The 16,981-nt window shown below is 48.2% G+C and overlaps 1 protein-coding gene across 3 annotated transcripts in view; it reads left to right on the top strand.

The window, feature by feature from the left end:
* Positions 1 to 11,976, top strand: part of CEP89 (centrosomal protein 89) — a 77,224-nt gene extending 65,248 nt beyond the window's left edge. The window contains exons 16-17 of one of the 3 annotated variants that reach the window (XM_008257267.5): positions 3,434 to 3,582; positions 11,569 to 11,976. In XM_008257267.5, the coding sequence (XP_008255489.2) occupies positions 3,434 to 3,582; positions 11,569 to 11,797 (378 nt within the window). In that variant the 3' untranslated portion in view covers positions 11,798 to 11,976. Of the gene's footprint in view, positions 1 to 3,433; positions 3,633 to 11,568 lie in introns of those variants that run through there. The other 2 variants (XM_070062014.2, XR_016224943.1) reach the window with 2 other exon arrangements.
* The last annotated feature ends 5,005 nt before the right edge of the window (positions 11,977 to 16,981 follow it).

The raw sequence follows: 16,981 nt of genomic DNA, 5'->3' as shown, positions 1-16,981 counted from the left end.
ATTCAGTGGCCTCCGTACAAAAATACTTGAAGAAAATATGGAAGCATAGTTTGCCTGTTGATGAAAGTTGATGAAGGCTTATTGGAAAAAAATGTTGCCACAAAGGAGATCAAAACTGTTCAAAGTGAACTGACAGGTAGTTAAGTAGGTAGATAGGTGTCTAAATAGCTGGACATAGATATAAAGATACTTTTAAAAGTTCATGAAGATGAAATTAAAAGATAAGTATTTGATGCAAAAAAATTTGAGATCCATGCCTATATGAGGTATTTTATAAGTTCATGGAAATGCATATCGTGAAAAAACTATGCATTATTTCAAAATATTTTATACCAGCAGAAACATTTTAGGGTCCAGCACCTAGGCATAGCTGGTAAAGCTACCACCTGTGGCACTGGCACCCCATGGGCATGGTTCAGGTCCCAGTGCTTCACTTCCAAACCAGCTCTTTGCTGATGTTGCTGGGAAAGCAGCGGAAGATGGCTCAGGTGCTTGGGCCCCTGAACCCACTGGAAGATCAGGAAGAAGCTCCTGGCTCCTGGCTTCAGCTCAGCTCAGCTCTGGCTGCTGTGGCCATTTGGGGAATGAACCAGTGGATGGAAGACACTCTCTCTGTCTCTCTCTGTCTCACTCTCTCTCTCTCACTCTGCCTTTCAAATAAATAAATCTTTTTTTAAATATTTTAATTCCATTTTCCATAAAGTTTTTTGAAGCACTCTCATAGGTAAAGCTAATGAAACAGTCAAGGTAGGAAGAAATAACAGGAACCTCAACAACAGATGACCAGACCCAGAAGGATGTGAAATGGAGCGGACAGGAAACACAGGGAAGAAATAGAGCGAGAGCAACCATTTCAGAAATGAAGGCAAAATGAGGAGGTGGTATCACAAAAGCACAATAAGGGACTTAGAAATTAGAAATTTTTCTTAGAAATGAAAAAGACAAGAAAGCAGAAATGAAGCTTGACAAAGAATTCAGTAGAGAGTGACAAAGGTCCAATATCCCTGTTGTCAGAGCCCCCAAAGCAGAGACGAGAACAATGGCTTAATTCCTTCCAAACTGTAATTCATAAAAAAACTTTTAAGTCTGCATAGTGAAGAGGCACCTTGTGTCCTGGAACAAACTGACCCGGAATGGAACCCAAACATTGACCTCAAGACTTGAAGGTATAAAGAAACACCTTGGAGACTCAGGCAAAAGACCAAGGCTCGAGAGAAAGGAAAGCAGCAACGCCGAGTGCCGCCTGCCACCTGCCACCCGTGAGCACCAGGGAAGGAGCCCGAGCGGGGCAAGGGTGCTTTGGAACTTCCAGGAGCTCTGGGAGCGTTTTTTCCAGGATCCTTTCCTGAGGATCAGTCATCCCGAGTTCAGCCAACCAGGAAACGACTGGGGGAGCTTTGGCAAAATTAGCTTGCAGTGAGCAAAGACTTCAAGTAGGGAGGAGGCTGATAGAATGTAAATGTTTTCTGACAATATGGAATTATGGCCAAGAGAAAATGATATGAAAGGGGGCAGGAAAGTAGAAAGGGTTAAACATGCTGATTGCTTAACTGTGCTATGTTTGAAAGAGTCAAAGGATATCATTTAGAGCTGAAAATTTAGGGTTTTTTTTTTTAAGTATTTTGTTTACTTGTTTTTTAAGATTTATTTTGGAGCTGGCTTTCCAGAGAGACAGAGGGAGAGACACAGAGAGATCTTCCATCCACTGGTTCACTCCTCAAATGGCCACAATGCCCAGGGCAGAGCCAGGTCGAAGCCAGGAGCCAGGATCTTCTTCTGGGTCTCCCATGTGGGTGCAGGGGCCCAAGCAACTTGGGCCATCTTCTATTGCGTTTTCAGGCACATTAGCAGGGAGCTAGATTGGAAGTGTGACAGCCAGGACTTGAACTGGCACCCATAAAAGATGCTGGCATTGGAGACAGTGGCTTTACCTGCTATGCCACAGTTCTAGACCCTGAAAAATTGATATTAAGAGCTGAAGCATATGTATGTAGGTGAACAGGGAGGGCAAGAGTGAGAAAAGGTTGTTTTAAGCCAATGTTATTATTGCTTTTGGTGGGGAACCAATGGATACTGTATAAAGAGAGAGGACTAGGGGCAGGTAATTAATACAACAGCCACTTGAGACACCTGCATTCCAGGTCAGAGTGCCTGGGTTCAAGTTCCGGCTCCACTTCCAGTTCCAACTTCCTGCTAAAGCATTCCCTGGAAGGCAACAGGGGACTGTTCAAGTGATTGGCTGCCTGCCACCCATGTGGGACACCCAGATTGAGTTCCAGGCTCCTGGCTTTGACCTGGCCCAGCCCTGTTGTACATATTTGAGGAGTATGCCAGCAGAATGAAGAGATTCTCTCGCTCTGCCCCATCTCTCCCTAGCTGTTGCAGAGTGAACATGCAGATGGAAGATCTCTGTCTCTCCTTCTCTATTGTTCTGCCTTTTATTTTTTATTTGTTTATTTATTTTTGACAGGCAGAGTTAGTGAGAGAGAGAGACAGAGAGAAAGGTCTTCCTTTTTCCGTTGGTTCACCCCCCAAGTGGCTGCTATGGCCAGCATGTTTCAGCTGGCACGCTGCGCTGATCTGAAGCCAGGAGCCAGGTGCTTCCTCCTGGGCTCCCATGGGGTGCAGGGCCCAAGCACTTGGGCCATCGTCCACTGCACTCCCGGGCCACAGCAGAGAGCTGGACTGGAAGGGGGGCAACCAGGACAGAATCCAGTGCCCTGACCGGGACTAGAACTCAGGGTGCTGGCGCCGCAGGTGGAGGATTAGCCTAGTGAGCCGCGGCGCCGGCTGTTCTGCCATTTAAATAAATCTTTAAAAGAAAAGTTGAACTCTATTTAAAAATGATGAAAAAGATAGAAAATATTTCAAATACAAATAATGTAATAGGAAAAATTACTCGGTGCACTCTTCAGTACTTTAACTCCTATACAATAAAGTGAAAGAAGGAAAACAAATGAGTCGAGCTTTTTTGCAGACTTTTATGTTGGTCACCTGCCTCACAGCAGAGACCCAGTTCCCTGGGCTACTCTGGCTTCTCTGGTACAACAGTGCTGACAAGTGTCAACATTCGTTCTTAAGTTACCCAGTGAGCAGGGGACTAACATTGCCCTGTGTGGAGGAAAAAAGAAAGAAACCACAAAAGTAGATTAACCCACAAAAGCATCTAGTTTGTTCTGTGGGTGAGATTTTATGATTTTATTTGTAGCATGCAAATAAAACACTTGGTAGAATAAAAACCATCATTTTGGTTTTATTGCACCTGAGAGCCTTTCATCACTTTTTATCTTTTGATGACCCAGACGTGCCCTCCCCAGTCAGGTTATCCCATGCTTCTAAGGGGGCTCTGACATTGCAAGGCACAGGTGGGGGATGAGGCCAGAGGGGCGTCTCCTGTGGGCATCTCATGCCGTTCTCTCCTTCGCCACCACAGGGGTATAAGAAGGAGACAGAGCTGAAGCTGGAAGACATCTGGGAGCTCTTTGCTGGCCTGGCAGCTCAGTATCAGCAGGAGGTGAGGCACCTCCACCAGATGCTACGGAACAAGCAGGAGGTCCTGGACGAGGCACTGCAACAGAAAAGGTAGGGCCGCACCAGCCCTGGAGAACAAGGCCTCTCCATTGGACTGTTCGGTGAGATTTCTGGCAAAACCATCTGGACCTTTTTTGTTTGATTGCTCAATTTTGCTTTTACATCTTAGTTTTATCTAGATTTAATATTTGTCTTGATTTTCATTTCCTCCTCATTTTTGTTCTTTTTTAAAAGTTCCTTCTAGGTGCCGGCACTGTGGCGCAGTGGGTTAAAAGTCCTGGCCTGCAGCACCAGCATCCCATGTGGGCGCCAGTGCAAGTCCTGGCTGCTGCGCTTCTGATCCAGCTCCCTGCTAATGCACCTGGGAAAGCAGTAGAGGATGGCCTAAGTCCTGGGGCCCCTGCAGCCAGGTGGGAGGCCCAGAAGAAGCTCCTGGCTCCTGGCCAGGATCCCCAGTTGTTGTGGCCATTTGGGGAGTGAACCAGCGGTTGGAAGACTTCTCTCTCTGTCTCTACCTCTCTCGCTAATTCTACCTTTCAAATAAATAAAAATAAATCTAAAAAGAAAATGTCCTCTAGTGAGCAGGTAGCTGGCAGTTCAGGCACCTGTTACGATACCCACCTCCCACAGCAGAGCCTGGGTTTCTTTCTGGCTCCAACTCCTGCGTGCAGCTCCTGCTGACGCACACCCCAGGAGGCAGTGATGATGGCTAACAGTTGGGTTCCTGCCTCCCACATGGGAGCTGTTGCGGGTGTTTGGAGAATGAACCAGCAGATGGGAACTCCATCTGTCTTTTCCTATCTCTTTGCCTTCCAAGTGAATAAGTATATAAATAAATAATTTAAAAAATCTCTGTTATGTGAATTGGACTTCCTAAATAACCTAGTTCTTTTAAGTGCCTTTTCCATTTTCCTTTTTTTTTTTTTTTTTTTTTTAAGATTTCTTTATTTATCTGAAAGAACTACAGAGAGGGGACAGACAGAAGCCTTCCACTGGTTAACTCCCCAAATGGTCACAAGGACCAGGGCTGGGCCAGACCAAAGCCAGGAGCCAGGATCTTCTTCTGGGTCTCCCATGTGGGTGCAGGGGCCCAAGCACTTGGGCCATCCTCTGCTGCTTTCCTAGGAGCATTAGTAGGGAGCTGGATCAGAAGTGGAGCAGCCAGGGCTTGAACCAGTGCCCATATGAGATGCCAGCACTGCAAACAGCAGCTTATTAACACACTGTACCACAGTGCTAGCCCCTCCTTTTTTCTGCCTCTTTGATATTTTTGCTTTATTTCATTTTCTTGGGAGATTTTATTAGTTTTCGATTAAATGTTTTAATTTCTGGAAACTTTAAAATATTGGATCATTTCCTTTTAGTAAGATCATAACTCTAAGATAATGGATGCAGTATGTTCCCTGTGGCTGTCAGTTATTACATCACTCACACCTTTTTCCTGCAACCATCTGATAAACTATTGTCTGTCTGTTTTTTGTTTTTTAAGATTAACTTATTTGAAAGGCAGAGTTACAGAGAGATCGAGAGAGGTCTCCCATCCACTGGTTCACCACCCAAATGACCACAGTGGCTAGAGCTGGGCCAAGCCGAAGTAAGGAGGAGCTTCTTCCTGGTCTCCCATGCCGGTGCAGAGGCCCAAAGACTTGGGCTATCTTTTACTGCATTCCCAAGGCCATAGCAGAGAGCCGGATCCTAGACTCAAACCGGTGCCCCTTTGGGATGCCGATATGGCAGGCGGAGGTTTTACCCACTGTGCCACAGCACTGGTCTCTTGTCTGTGTTTTAAAAACACCAGGACTGGGTTGAGCACTTTGGCACAGTGGCTTAAGGCTGCCACTTGAGATGCCCATACCTCATATTAGAGTGCTGGTTTGAGTCCCAGCTACTTTGCTTACAGACCAGTTCCCTGCTAATATACGTGGGAAGCAATGGTTGGTAGCTCAAGTACTTGAGTTCTCACCACCCATGTGGGACACCTGTATTGAATTCCTGGCTCCTGGCTTCAGCCTCGCCCAGTTCTAGCTGTTGTGGGCATTTGGGTAGTGAACCAGTAGATGGAAAACCAATCTCTCTCTGTCTCTCTCTTTCTTATTCACTCTGCCTTTCAAATAAATAAATCTTTAAATAAAAGACAAACCTGCTAGAGACTATCATAACCTTTGTGAAGTTCCCTTGGGTGTTGGTTTCACACCCAAGTTGATCTGCCCATAACGGCTGTGTTGTCATTGACAGGATGGAATGTAAACTGATGCATGCGGAGGTCTGGTAATCGTTTTTGGATGTGATTTTAAAATACAGTCAGCATATCTGATGCCATGCAGAATGCAAGTATCTGTTCATATTACCCATGAGGCAGGTTCTTCTTAATGGCAGGCAACACGATGTCTGACATCTATCCAACATGATCCTCTGGCAGATCATACCACCAACCACGTCACTTTGTACAGAGTTGAGCTAATACCAATTACCTTCCAAATGGTAGATTTAGAACTACACTAACAAAATAGAAATTTATTTACTTTGTTTTTCCATTTTTTTTGCCCTCTAATGGTTTGAAAGTTGGATGTTCTGTTTCTCTTTTAATGGTTACTCTTGAAATTTCCGCCACGAATACTTATTTTTTAAAAATCTAAATTCAGTTAGCATCTCTGCATTTCCCTCGCCAAACGCAAGATTAATACTTGAACCTAAAGAAAAGAAAAGGGGGAATGCGCTGTGGCATAGTGGGTAAAGCCACAGCCGCAGTGCTGGCATCCTGTACGGCGCTGGTTCGAGTCCTAGCTGCTCAATTTCCAATCCACCTCCCTGCTAATGCGCCTGGGGAAGCAGCGAAAGATGGCCGAAGTGCTTAGGCCCCTGCGCCTGCATGGGAGACCTGGAAGAAGCCTCTGGCTTTGGCCTGGCCCAGCTCTGGCTGTTGCAGCCATTTGGGGAGTGAACCAGCAAATGGAAGAGCTCTCTATCTCTCTCCCTCTCTTTATCTCTCTGTAACTCTGCCCTACAAATAAATAAGATCTTAAAAAAAAAAAAAAAAAAGGAAAACAAAACAGTTGAGGCTAATGTTTTCTCACATCTATGCTGTTGTTGTCTAATGTCATTGCAGCTAGTTGTAGATACATGAAAGTAAAAAAGAAAAATCCAGTTGGCAGAGGCCCAAGCACTTGGGCCGTCTTCCAGTGCTTTCCAAGGACATTAGTGCAGAGCTGGATTGGAAGTGAAGCAGCCAGGACTCAAACTGGCGCCCATATGGGATGCCACTGCTGCAGGTATCGGATTAACCTGCTGTGCCACAGCACCGGCCCTTTTAAATGTGATACTACAATTTGTATTTCTCTCTAATGGTCCACTCGTTTGGCCTTGGGTTTGATTGGGGATCAAAGCCGGTTTGTTCTTCTAAGGTTAAATTAATTCTGCTGCCTGACCCTACCCCTTCTAATCCCCTCCCTGGCCCTCTCCTATTCTCACCTTGTCCAGTGGAGCCCTAGTCTAACATTCAGTATATCATCTATTTGACATCCCAACTAACAGGAGTAGGCTATCAGTATTTCATGTGGCAAGAAGAGCCACGGTCATTTTGTGTTTATACTTTAGATGCTGAAATTTTCCATGGAATTCAGTCACATCTAGATAAATGCGAGCCTTTCCTTTTATTAGAATTATTCTCAATGTCTGTAAAAATGGGTTGCTTCTATAGAATGTGTCTGGACCAAATTCACCCTCGTCTGTAAAACGCATATTTGCAATAATATTTTGTTAAAGATTTATTTATTTATTTGAAAGAGTTATACAGAGAGAAGGAGAGGCAGAGAGAGTCTTCCATCTGCTGGTTCACTCCCCAGATGGCCATATCGGCCAGAGCTACACCAATCCAAAGCCAGGAGCCAGCAGCTTCTTCCAGGTCTCCCTGGTGGGTGCAGGAGCCCAAGGACTTGGGCCATCCTCCACTGCTTTCCCAAGCCATAGCAGAGAGCTGAATCAGAATGGAAGCAGCCAGGACTCTAACCGGTGCCCATATGGGATGCCGGTACTGCAGGCGACAGCTTTACTGGCTACGCCACAGCACCAGCCCCCTGAAATAATATTTGGAAAAGAATAAATAGCTTTTTCAAAATGTAAAAAAAAAATAGGTAGTTCATCTTCTTTCTTGCCTCTTAATATCTGCTCTGTATCTTGTATTCTGTAGTTTCATTGTTATATGTCTAAGTATGAATTTATTTTTTTGTCTATCCACTTGGTTTAACTTTCACTCTGCAGCTGTAATTTTGTGTCTTTATTAGTTCTAGAAAAAAGTCCCAGTTATTATCTCTTAAAAACCTCTCTTTTCTCTCTCTCTTTTTTTTTTTTTTTTTTTTTTTTACAGAGTTAGACAGTGAGAGAGAGAGACAGAGAGAAAGGTCTTCCTTCAGTTGGTTCACCCCCAAAATGGCCGCTATGGCCGGGGTGCTGCGCTGATCCGAAGCCAGGAGCCAGGTGCTTCCTCCTGGTCTCCCACGCGGGTGCAGGGCCCAAGCACTTGGCCATCCTCCACTGCCTTCCCGGGCCACAACAGAGAGCTGGACTGGAAGAGGAGCAACCGGGACAGAATCGGTGCCCCAACCAGAACTAGAACCCAGGGTGCTGGCGCCGCAGGCAGAGGATTAGCCTAGTGAGCCGCGGCACGACCGCATGTTAGATCTTTCTCATTGAATCATCCACACGCCTTATCAAATTTTCCATCCGTTTGTTTTGTGGTCTACAATCTGGACAGTTTCTTCTATTTAATATTCCTATTCACTAACTCTCTCTTCATCTGTATTCAATGTTCTGTTTAACTCAGCCACTAATCTTTTACTTCAACAACTGTATATTTCATTTTCAGAAGTTCTGTTTGGTTCTTTTAAAAATCTGTTGTTCTTAATCTTTGCTTTTATTTGAAAGGCAGGTTAGAGAGAGAGAGGGAGAGATGGAAAGAGATAGCTCTTCCATCCGCTGGTTCACTCCCCCAATGGCCACAATGGCCAAGACTAAGCCAGGCTGAAGCCAGGAGCCCAGCACCTCTTCAGTGTCTCCCATGTGGGTGCAGTTGCCCAAGCACTTGAGCCATCTTCCCCTGCTTTTCCCAGGCTATTAGCATGGAACAGCCAGGTCTCAAACTGGTGCCCACATGGAATGCCGGCATTGGAATCAATAGCTTACCTTGCTACACCACAACGCTGGCCCCGGAATAGTAGTTTTTTACTATGAATTAATATTTGGTCAAATTTAGTCTGTGGAATTCCGAAAGCCTGGATTGAGGACTTTTTCCCTCCAGATAAGATTTATATTTACTTCTCTTTGGTGCCAGAGAACAATTCCAACCTGGAACCAGTTTAATTTTATTATTAATTTTAAAAATAGGCTAGAGTAATTTTTTTATATAAAGGGACTTTAAAATGTATCTGATAAGTACTAGGGGCATCCCATATGGGTGCTGGTTCGGGTCCCAGCTGTTCCACTTCCAATCCAGCTCCCTGCTAATGCTCCTGGGAAAGCAGTGGAAGATTCCTGCCACCCATGTGGGAGACCTGGAGGAAGCTCCTGGCTGTTGGCTTCAGCCTGGACCAACCCTGGCCAGTGTAGCCATTTGGAGAGTGAACCAGAGGATGGATTATCTCTCTGTATCTCTGCCTTTCAAATAAAACATAAATCTTTAAAAATAAATAAACACACATATACTATTGTTATGTTTAATAATGTATTAATATCTTATGTTTTTCTGAACTATATTCTAGATCATTTCTTCTGCTCAATATTCTAGTGTACTAATTCTCTCTTTAGCTGTGTTCAATGTCTTTAATCTAGCCGTTGAATTTTTTTCCTGATTGTCTCAAAAATGCCTTTATCCTTGATTAGGTAATCAGAGTCTGGGAATGCTCAGTCATAAAGAACAGTGTAGACTGACACTCTAGATCCGTTTGAGAACAGACCCAGTGGGGACTGTCTCTGGGAGACCCTTAGCATCTTAGAACCACTTTGTTGGGAATATCAGAGCTCTTCTGCCTGTACATCCTTTACTAGAGGTTCCTCCCGTGCCGCCACTCACTGCCTGGCTCTGTGACACCTGTTCCAGGAAGCATTCCTCAGGAGAAGAGAAATGTGGGCTGAGTCAGTCCTGAGGATTTATGTCACTCTGAATCTACTCTCTGTTCTACAGACATCTGGGTTTGGCGCATTGGCTCTTGTCATCACAGCAATACTGACATTTGATTTGACTGTCTCTTTGGTTTCAATTTAGTGGTTTTTTTTTTTTTCTGCCCAAGATTTCCTGTTCTTTGAGTTCATACATTTAAACATGATTGCTGTACTCTATCAAATAGCTGGGTAATTTGTGCCAGGAAACCCAAGGCTGAGGATTTCTTAGAGACGTTTTAATTAAATTGTGCCCAGCACTCAGTGGGCATCATGGACCTTGGAAGGAAGCAACAGTCGACAAGATAAATGACTCTGGACAAGTGGGCGTGTCGCTGTCCTCCCTGAACCTCACTGCCCTGCCCACTAATAGTACTGCCAAGTTTCCCAGCTAGGCCAGTTGCTGGCATTTTCCAGAGCAGTCTGGCAGTGTTTGTTAAGTGCCCTCTCTGCCCCACCACCCTAGGCGAGGCCTGCTCTCCTCCCCAGCAGAGACTTGCTTTCTCACTGCCCTGAGAAGCGCTGGCTGGTAGCCTGGTCTGCTTCTGCGAGGCCCACAGCCCTGGGAGGATGTGGATACCTTTGCCTGACCTGTGCCGTGTGGGTACCTGCCTCCAGGCTAGGGTGCTGTGGCTTCTGGCTGGCTTAGATCAGCCCACACTTACCATATTTATGATTATACGTGCACCTGTTAATTCTTCAACAAATAGACATTGATGCCAGAGTAAAGGAAAAAGCTGGGCTGATATTATGGAGCAGCAGATTAAGTTGTCTCTTGGAATACCCACATCCCATATCAGAGTGCTTGTTTGAGTCCACACTGCTCTGCTTCCCATCCAGCTTCCTGCTGGTGCATCCTGAGAGGCACAAGTATTTGGGCCCCTGCCACCCACATGGGATAGCCAGATGGAGTTCCAGGGTTCTGACTTCAGCCTGACCCAGCCTTGGGTATTGTTGGCATTTGGGGAGTGAACCAGCAGATGGAAGATATTTTTTTTTTCTCTCTCTCTCCTCCCTCTCTCCCTTTCTTGCCTTGCCTTTCAAGTGGATTAAAATAAATAAACAGAATGTTTAATTTTTTTTTAAGGCAAAAACTTACAGAGGGAGAAGTAAGTAATCCTTTTGTAGCTGGTGCCTTTTCGTTTTTCCTGTTGCCGGGGACTGGGTGCCTCATTCACACTGGAGTCTGCTGCTTCAGAGCCCGAGCACAGGGGCCTTTGTTCTGACACCAAGCATTCTTTTCTTTCTTTTTTTTTTTCTTTTGAAAGGTTTATTTATTTGTTTATTTATAGAGTTAGATATAGAGAGGGAGACACAGAGAGATCTTCCATTTGCCGGTTCATTGCCCAGGTGACCACAACAGCCAGGACTGGGCCAGGCCGAAGCCACTGCTTTTTTCCCAGGCCATTACCAGGGAGCTGGATCGGAAGTGGAGCAGCTGGGACTCAAACCAGTGTCCATATGGGATGCCGGCACTAGCAGATGGTGGCTTTACCCACTGTGCCACAGCGCCAGGCCCTCAACCAAGTTCTTCCACTCAGGATTCTTAGAGCTCCATAAATATGTTTTAGTTTCTTCATTGCTTTCAATTTGAAAGGCAGGGAGCCAGAGAACCTTCCATCTAAATGCCTGAAACAACCAGGCTGGCCGGGCTGAAGCCAGGAGCTCCTGGGGGCAGGGAGCCGACTCCTTGGGTCACCACCGCTGCTTCCCAGGGTGTGCACCAGCAGGAAGCTGGAGTCCGCAGTGGAGCCGGGACTTGAACTCGGGACTCCCTGTATGTGATAAAACACCCTCTAAGCAGCGATTGAATTCTGTGCCAAGTGCCCACCACGTCCACATGTTTTAAACTGTGCTCTTCTCCTTTGTTTTGTTTCTTTCTCTCAGAAAAATGGAAGGTGAACTTCAGGTTGTTTGGGAGTCCACCTCCGAGGAAAACCAAAGAATCCGCCGCCTTCTGCAGGCCTCGCTGGGGAGGACAGACACGTGGGGCAGCAGCAGACCTCCGGAGGACGCCCGCCTCACCGGCATCACTCAGGGAGACGTGTTGGATGGCTTCTGTGCCCTGACACCTCCTGCCACCGCCCAGCAGAGTCTGCCGGAGCCCATTGACTAGGCCCAGAGCCTGACAGCCATGCCCTGCACTAGCCAGGAGGGGCGCCCTGTCCCCAGCATGAGAGGCAGCCACTGCCAGGAAGATGCAGAGTACTGCTGGGGACATGAAGAGAAGACATTGCAGGACGTTAGTCTGTTTTTAACATTTTGCTTTATTTTAATAATACTGCTGAAAATTTACTGTCTCTCTCTCCTTTTTGTAACTGCTAAAATATTTCTTTTGTCGGTGTACTTCCCCTTGTCTGTGTTGCCACCAAGACCGGCTGGCTGTGTGATACCCATTGCTCAGGTTAGCAGTGGCCTGCTGTGCTGGCCTTCCTCCCAGCTCTTGATCTACAGCTGGGGAAGGCCTGGAAGGCCGGAGGGGCAGGCTGAGCAGTCATGCTGTGTGTCTGACGGTGAATGGGAGGACAGGCCCCAGGGGAAGCAGCAGTCACGGCAGCTGGATGCTCACTGAGTGTGGTGTCTTGTTCAGTGGAATAACAAGCGCTAGTCCTGGGTAAGTCCTACAAAGCCTGTTCCGTCCTCTCTCCCCGCCCATTTATCCTGGGCCACAGAGGGCCCACCCCTTTGAGCAACAGGGTGGAATCCCCGCCCCAACCTGGAAAGATGCCAGGGGACCATGGTGCTGTCCCACTGTGTGCCATATGTGCCACCCCTCCACCTTGCAGACCCACACACTGGGCCTTCTTGTGGGGACATGCAGCTCTTGAGGGCCACTCACCTCAGCCTGCACAGGGCGCTAAGCTATGGGGCGAGGGGCAGGTGCTGGGGCATGTCCTTCCCCAGTCCCCTTGCAGGCAATGCTGAGCCGGGAAGTAGGCCCCAGCGCAGGTTTTCGGTTTGTGAACAGAAGTTATGCACGTGGGCTTCAGTGGCTAGACGGAACACCGTAGCTCTTTCACATTTTTTTAAGCCTGTTCACCAGGTAAACCGTTCTGGTTTAATTTTCTCTTAGAAAGGATGGAAAGACTCAACAGGATTCCAAGCGGAGCGTCGTCTCGCCAGGAGATGGCCTCGTAAGTAAGCTGGGTGTTACTCACGGGAATGTGCGCCCACCCTCCAGTAACCTGTAGCCCAGCCGAGCAGTGGCATGGCCAGGGCTGGCTTGTCGGAGGGACGCTGCCGTTGTCGTCATTCCCTGGAGAGAAACCACTCCCTCCCTTTGACCCCATCTTTGCCGGCCTTTTATGGGAGCATTTGATCCCCTCGAGACATGAGGTCTTAGATTCTGCACTGAGTCGAGCATACTCTACAGATGTACTCTGCCAGTTTGGGGGCCCCCCAGGGCAGGGGGCGGGGGTCACATGGCACTGGGCCTCTGCCCGGCTTCCTGGCTGGGTGCTGCAGGGGACAGGCAGCTGGGCTGAGAGCCCAGGGTGAGAGCAGGGCGAAGAAGGCGAGGCCCAGCGAGACAAGGCAGCTGCGCGCCAGGGAGGGACCGAGGCCGTTAGGGTGCCTCCTGGAGGACTGGGTAGACCGTGGACTTGGCAGAACATGCGGGGCTTGGGGAGCTGGAGAGACGCAGGGAGGGGGAGCGTCAGCAGACGCAAGACCTCAAGAGGAGCAGGGGGTTGGGGTCGGAGGCTGAGGGGAAAGAGGCCAGGCGGGCTTGGGGCAGCTGGGCCTGCTGGGAGGGCTCTGCCCCTCCCTGCTGCGAGTCTCCAGGAGGGAGACTGCCTAGCATTGAGGGAAGCAGGAACATTTTGGAAATGTGCAGTGGGCGCTCACAGTAACGTCTGGAGAAGGACACAAAGCAGGATCTCGGGGGTGTGATGCTGTCAGCCCTCCCCTCATTTCTCCACTCGGGATGCAGAGTCCGGGCAGAGGGAGTCCCCTTGGCTGAGCTGGAGTCCTGAGCCCTCCACTGCGGCTTGAGGTCCAGGATCCTTTGGTCAGCAGCCGTCCAGAGTTCCATAAGGAAGGGTGGTGTGCCAGGCAGACGGAAGGCAGATGACTAAAAATGCGAGTCCTATGACCTTGTCTAAATATGATCAGAGTCGGTGAACTCAAATGGCTTCCATAGCCTTGGCAACTCATGATAAGAGCCTAGGGTGATTACTGATGCCATAAACAAGAGTGTCAATTGGTTAAGTCAACAACAGGAGTCACTGTGCACTTACTCCTCATGTAGGATCTCTGTCCTTAGTGTGCTGTACATTGAGATTTAATGCTATAACTAGTACTCAAACAGTATTTTTCATTTTGTGTTTCTATGTGGGTGCAAACTGTTGAAATCTTTACTTAAAATATGCTAAGCTGATCTGTATATAAAGAGAATTGAAAATGAATCTTGATGTGAATGGAAGGGGAGAGGGAGCAGGAAAGGGGAGGGTTGCGGGTGGGAGGGAAGTTATGGGGGGGGGGAGCCATTGTAATCCATAAGCTGTACTTTGGAAATTTATATTCTTTAAATAAAAGTAAAAAAAAAAAATGTGAGTCCTTTTTTTCTTTATCTGAAATTGAAAGAGATCTCCTATCTGAAACAGCTGGGCCTGGGGCAGACCTAAGCCAGAAGTTAGGAACTCAGTCCAAGTCTTCCATGTGGATGGCAGGAAGCCGAGTACTGGAGCCATCACCCGCCACCTCCCAGGGTGTGCAATAGCAGGAAGCTGGAATGAGGAGCAGAGCTGGAACCGAGGCCCGAGTACTCTGATACAGAACACAGGTATCCCAAGTGATGTCTTAGCCGTTATGCCAGACAACCCCCAAGTGATAACTTGTTTTTAAAATTTTTTGATTACACAGAATTCTTTTTGACCTCACCGGCTAACAGCCTTTCCCCATGGATGACCATGGAACCAGGAGTAATGACAATGACCAGAGAGGAGGTGTGGGGTTAGGGAGCAGGACAAGAAGTCACGTTGTAGGGGAAAACGAGAAAATTCCAAGAAAGAGCACTGATTTTCCCAAGGAGATTAGCCACTAAAAAAAAAAAAAAAAAAAATACTTGGGACACATACAAATGCCTGACAAAGTCCTAAGGCAGACTTGCACACGCCAGCGGTTCCTGGGCATATAAAGAGTGATACATAGATGGTTCCCAGATAAGAGTCTCAGAATCCTATTCTTCCTGGTAATTGTTTAATGGTGTGACTATCAGTCCTTGATACTGAAAGACTTTGCACATTCCAGAGCCTTGACACAAGTCCCTCTGGTCGGGAATTAGCAGGTCAGTGAGCAGCTGTCATTCCTGTCACAGCTGTCTCAGAGCTCCCCAAGATCCCAGACTACTGCCAGCAGCAATAGGAAGGAGTATAGGGCCCAGCAATTCAGTGAGTGGAAGAACATTGAAAGCTTGAGGCAGGACTGGAGCACCGGCCTGGTACGTGGTAAGGGATGAACGTTGGCCAAAGACCCAGCCTCCGTCACAGCACGGGGAGCCAGAGAATAAGATGCCCAGAGACCGCAGAAGGAGGCACACTGCCAGCGTAAACACGTTTTTAAAATCCATTACAGGAAGAGGGGACCTGATACAAGCCAAAGAGGAGAGAAAGTGCAGGTGGTGTCAGCATCAGCAAACTGGGAGCGTCTTTGCAATCAGAAAAAGTAGTTTCAAAGTGAAGGTCAAAAGCTTTAGCAGAGTCTTAGGAAATAATGGAGTTGAATGAGGCTTCCTAGGAGGTTAACTAGAAGAGAGACTGACTGCCGGGAGGCAAAACTTCAGGCCCCGAAGCACAAGGCACCCATGCCTAATGGGAGAACGTCTCTGGTTTTTGAATCAAATCCATGGTATTTGCTGTAAGGAAAAAAACACATGACAATTGATGGAATATTTGCTCTGCTGGGTTGGAAGTTGGGTGAGAGACACAGCTTTATTTATCTTTTATAATACAATGAATGTATTTTTTTTTTGAAGATTTATTTATTGATTTGAAAGGCAGAGTTACAGAGAGGCAGAGAGGTCTTCCATCCCAGCAGATGGAATGACCAGAGCTGGGCCGATCCGAAGCCAGGAACTTCCTCCGGGTCTCCCCGGTGCAGAGGCCCAAGGATTTGGGGCATCTTCCTCTGTTTTCCCAGGCCATGGCAGAGAACTGGATAGGGAGTGGAGCAGCTGGGACTTGAACCGGTGCCCATATGGGATACTGGCATTACAGGCGGTAGCTTCTACACTACAGGTGTACCTACACTACAGGTGTAGCTTTACCCACTACACCACAGTGCCGGCCCCCAAGAGACACAGCCTTAGAAAATGCTCACATGGGCCTCAAATGAACTGATCAGTGATCTCTGACTTGACAAAGGACCCTCGTGCCAGGTGTGGCAAACCAGCGCCTGTCCCTATAAGCCCAGTGGCTCCTCTGCACTCATAAAAGGCTGAAGTCCAGTGGGAAATCTGCAGCCCTTCCCAAGGGCCTGGGTGGGGGAGGGCGTGCCATCACTGGCCCCTCTACAGATTCAGAGCCTGAGGCCCTGGGGCTGGTGGGTGGGATTGTGAGGCTGTCTGGCTGCACCCTGCCCTGGTGTCTGTCCCCAGGAGGGAACATCATTGACCGAGGGAGCACTCTGTAGTGTTTTGCAAATACAGATGGGCCAGACGCTCTGAGGGGCATGCTGCTATGGTAGGACATACTTCCGGGGCCACCCCCAACAAGCCTGGGGCAGCCAAGGAGCCTTGGCCCTCCTAAGGGAAGGGGACAAGCTTCTCAGGCCTGGCTGCCCCAAAGTGAGCCTGGCCAGGCCCTGCCTGGGTGACCTGTGTGCCCATCCGGCTATCAGGGAGTTTTGACTGAAGGTAACAGTGGCAATGCCCCGGCTCCCACACTTGACGCTGAGCCTCTGCTGTCCCCTCCTCAGGCTCAGCCGCACCTGCCTCGCTGATAAAGAGCTTCTTCCCAGAGACCGGCCTTGGCTGCCAGTAGTGTTTACAGCAGCTGCCGAGGTCCACCCATGACCTCCGTCCCCTCCCCAGGGGAGCCAGACTCAAATGCAGGTCCCAGGTCGAGAGTCCGAGTTCTGCGGCCTCGGTTTCCCCATCAGGCAAATGAGAGTGTGGGACTGGTGCCCTTTGTGGCCCCCTTTGCATCTGTCATCAGCTGAGCAGGGGTCTGACCCGTGTGAACGGCCCCAGCGCCAGCCCTGACGGGCACCATGCAGAGCTGTGCAAGGCAGGCGGCCCCAGGCCTCCCCACAAGTTCCCGCTGGGGTTCCAGGTGGCACCACACCAGTCCTGGCAGCAGTG

This window comes from Oryctolagus cuniculus, chromosome 18, assembly GCF_051225735.1.
Source record: "Oryctolagus cuniculus isolate XC-2025 breed Fujian yellow rabbit chromosome 18, ASM5122573v1, whole genome shotgun sequence".
NCBI lineage: Eukaryota > Metazoa > Chordata > Mammalia > Lagomorpha > Leporidae > Oryctolagus > Oryctolagus cuniculus.
The sequence above is the reverse complement of the archived record's forward strand: the minus strand, read 5'-3'. Positions and strand labels throughout refer to the sequence as shown.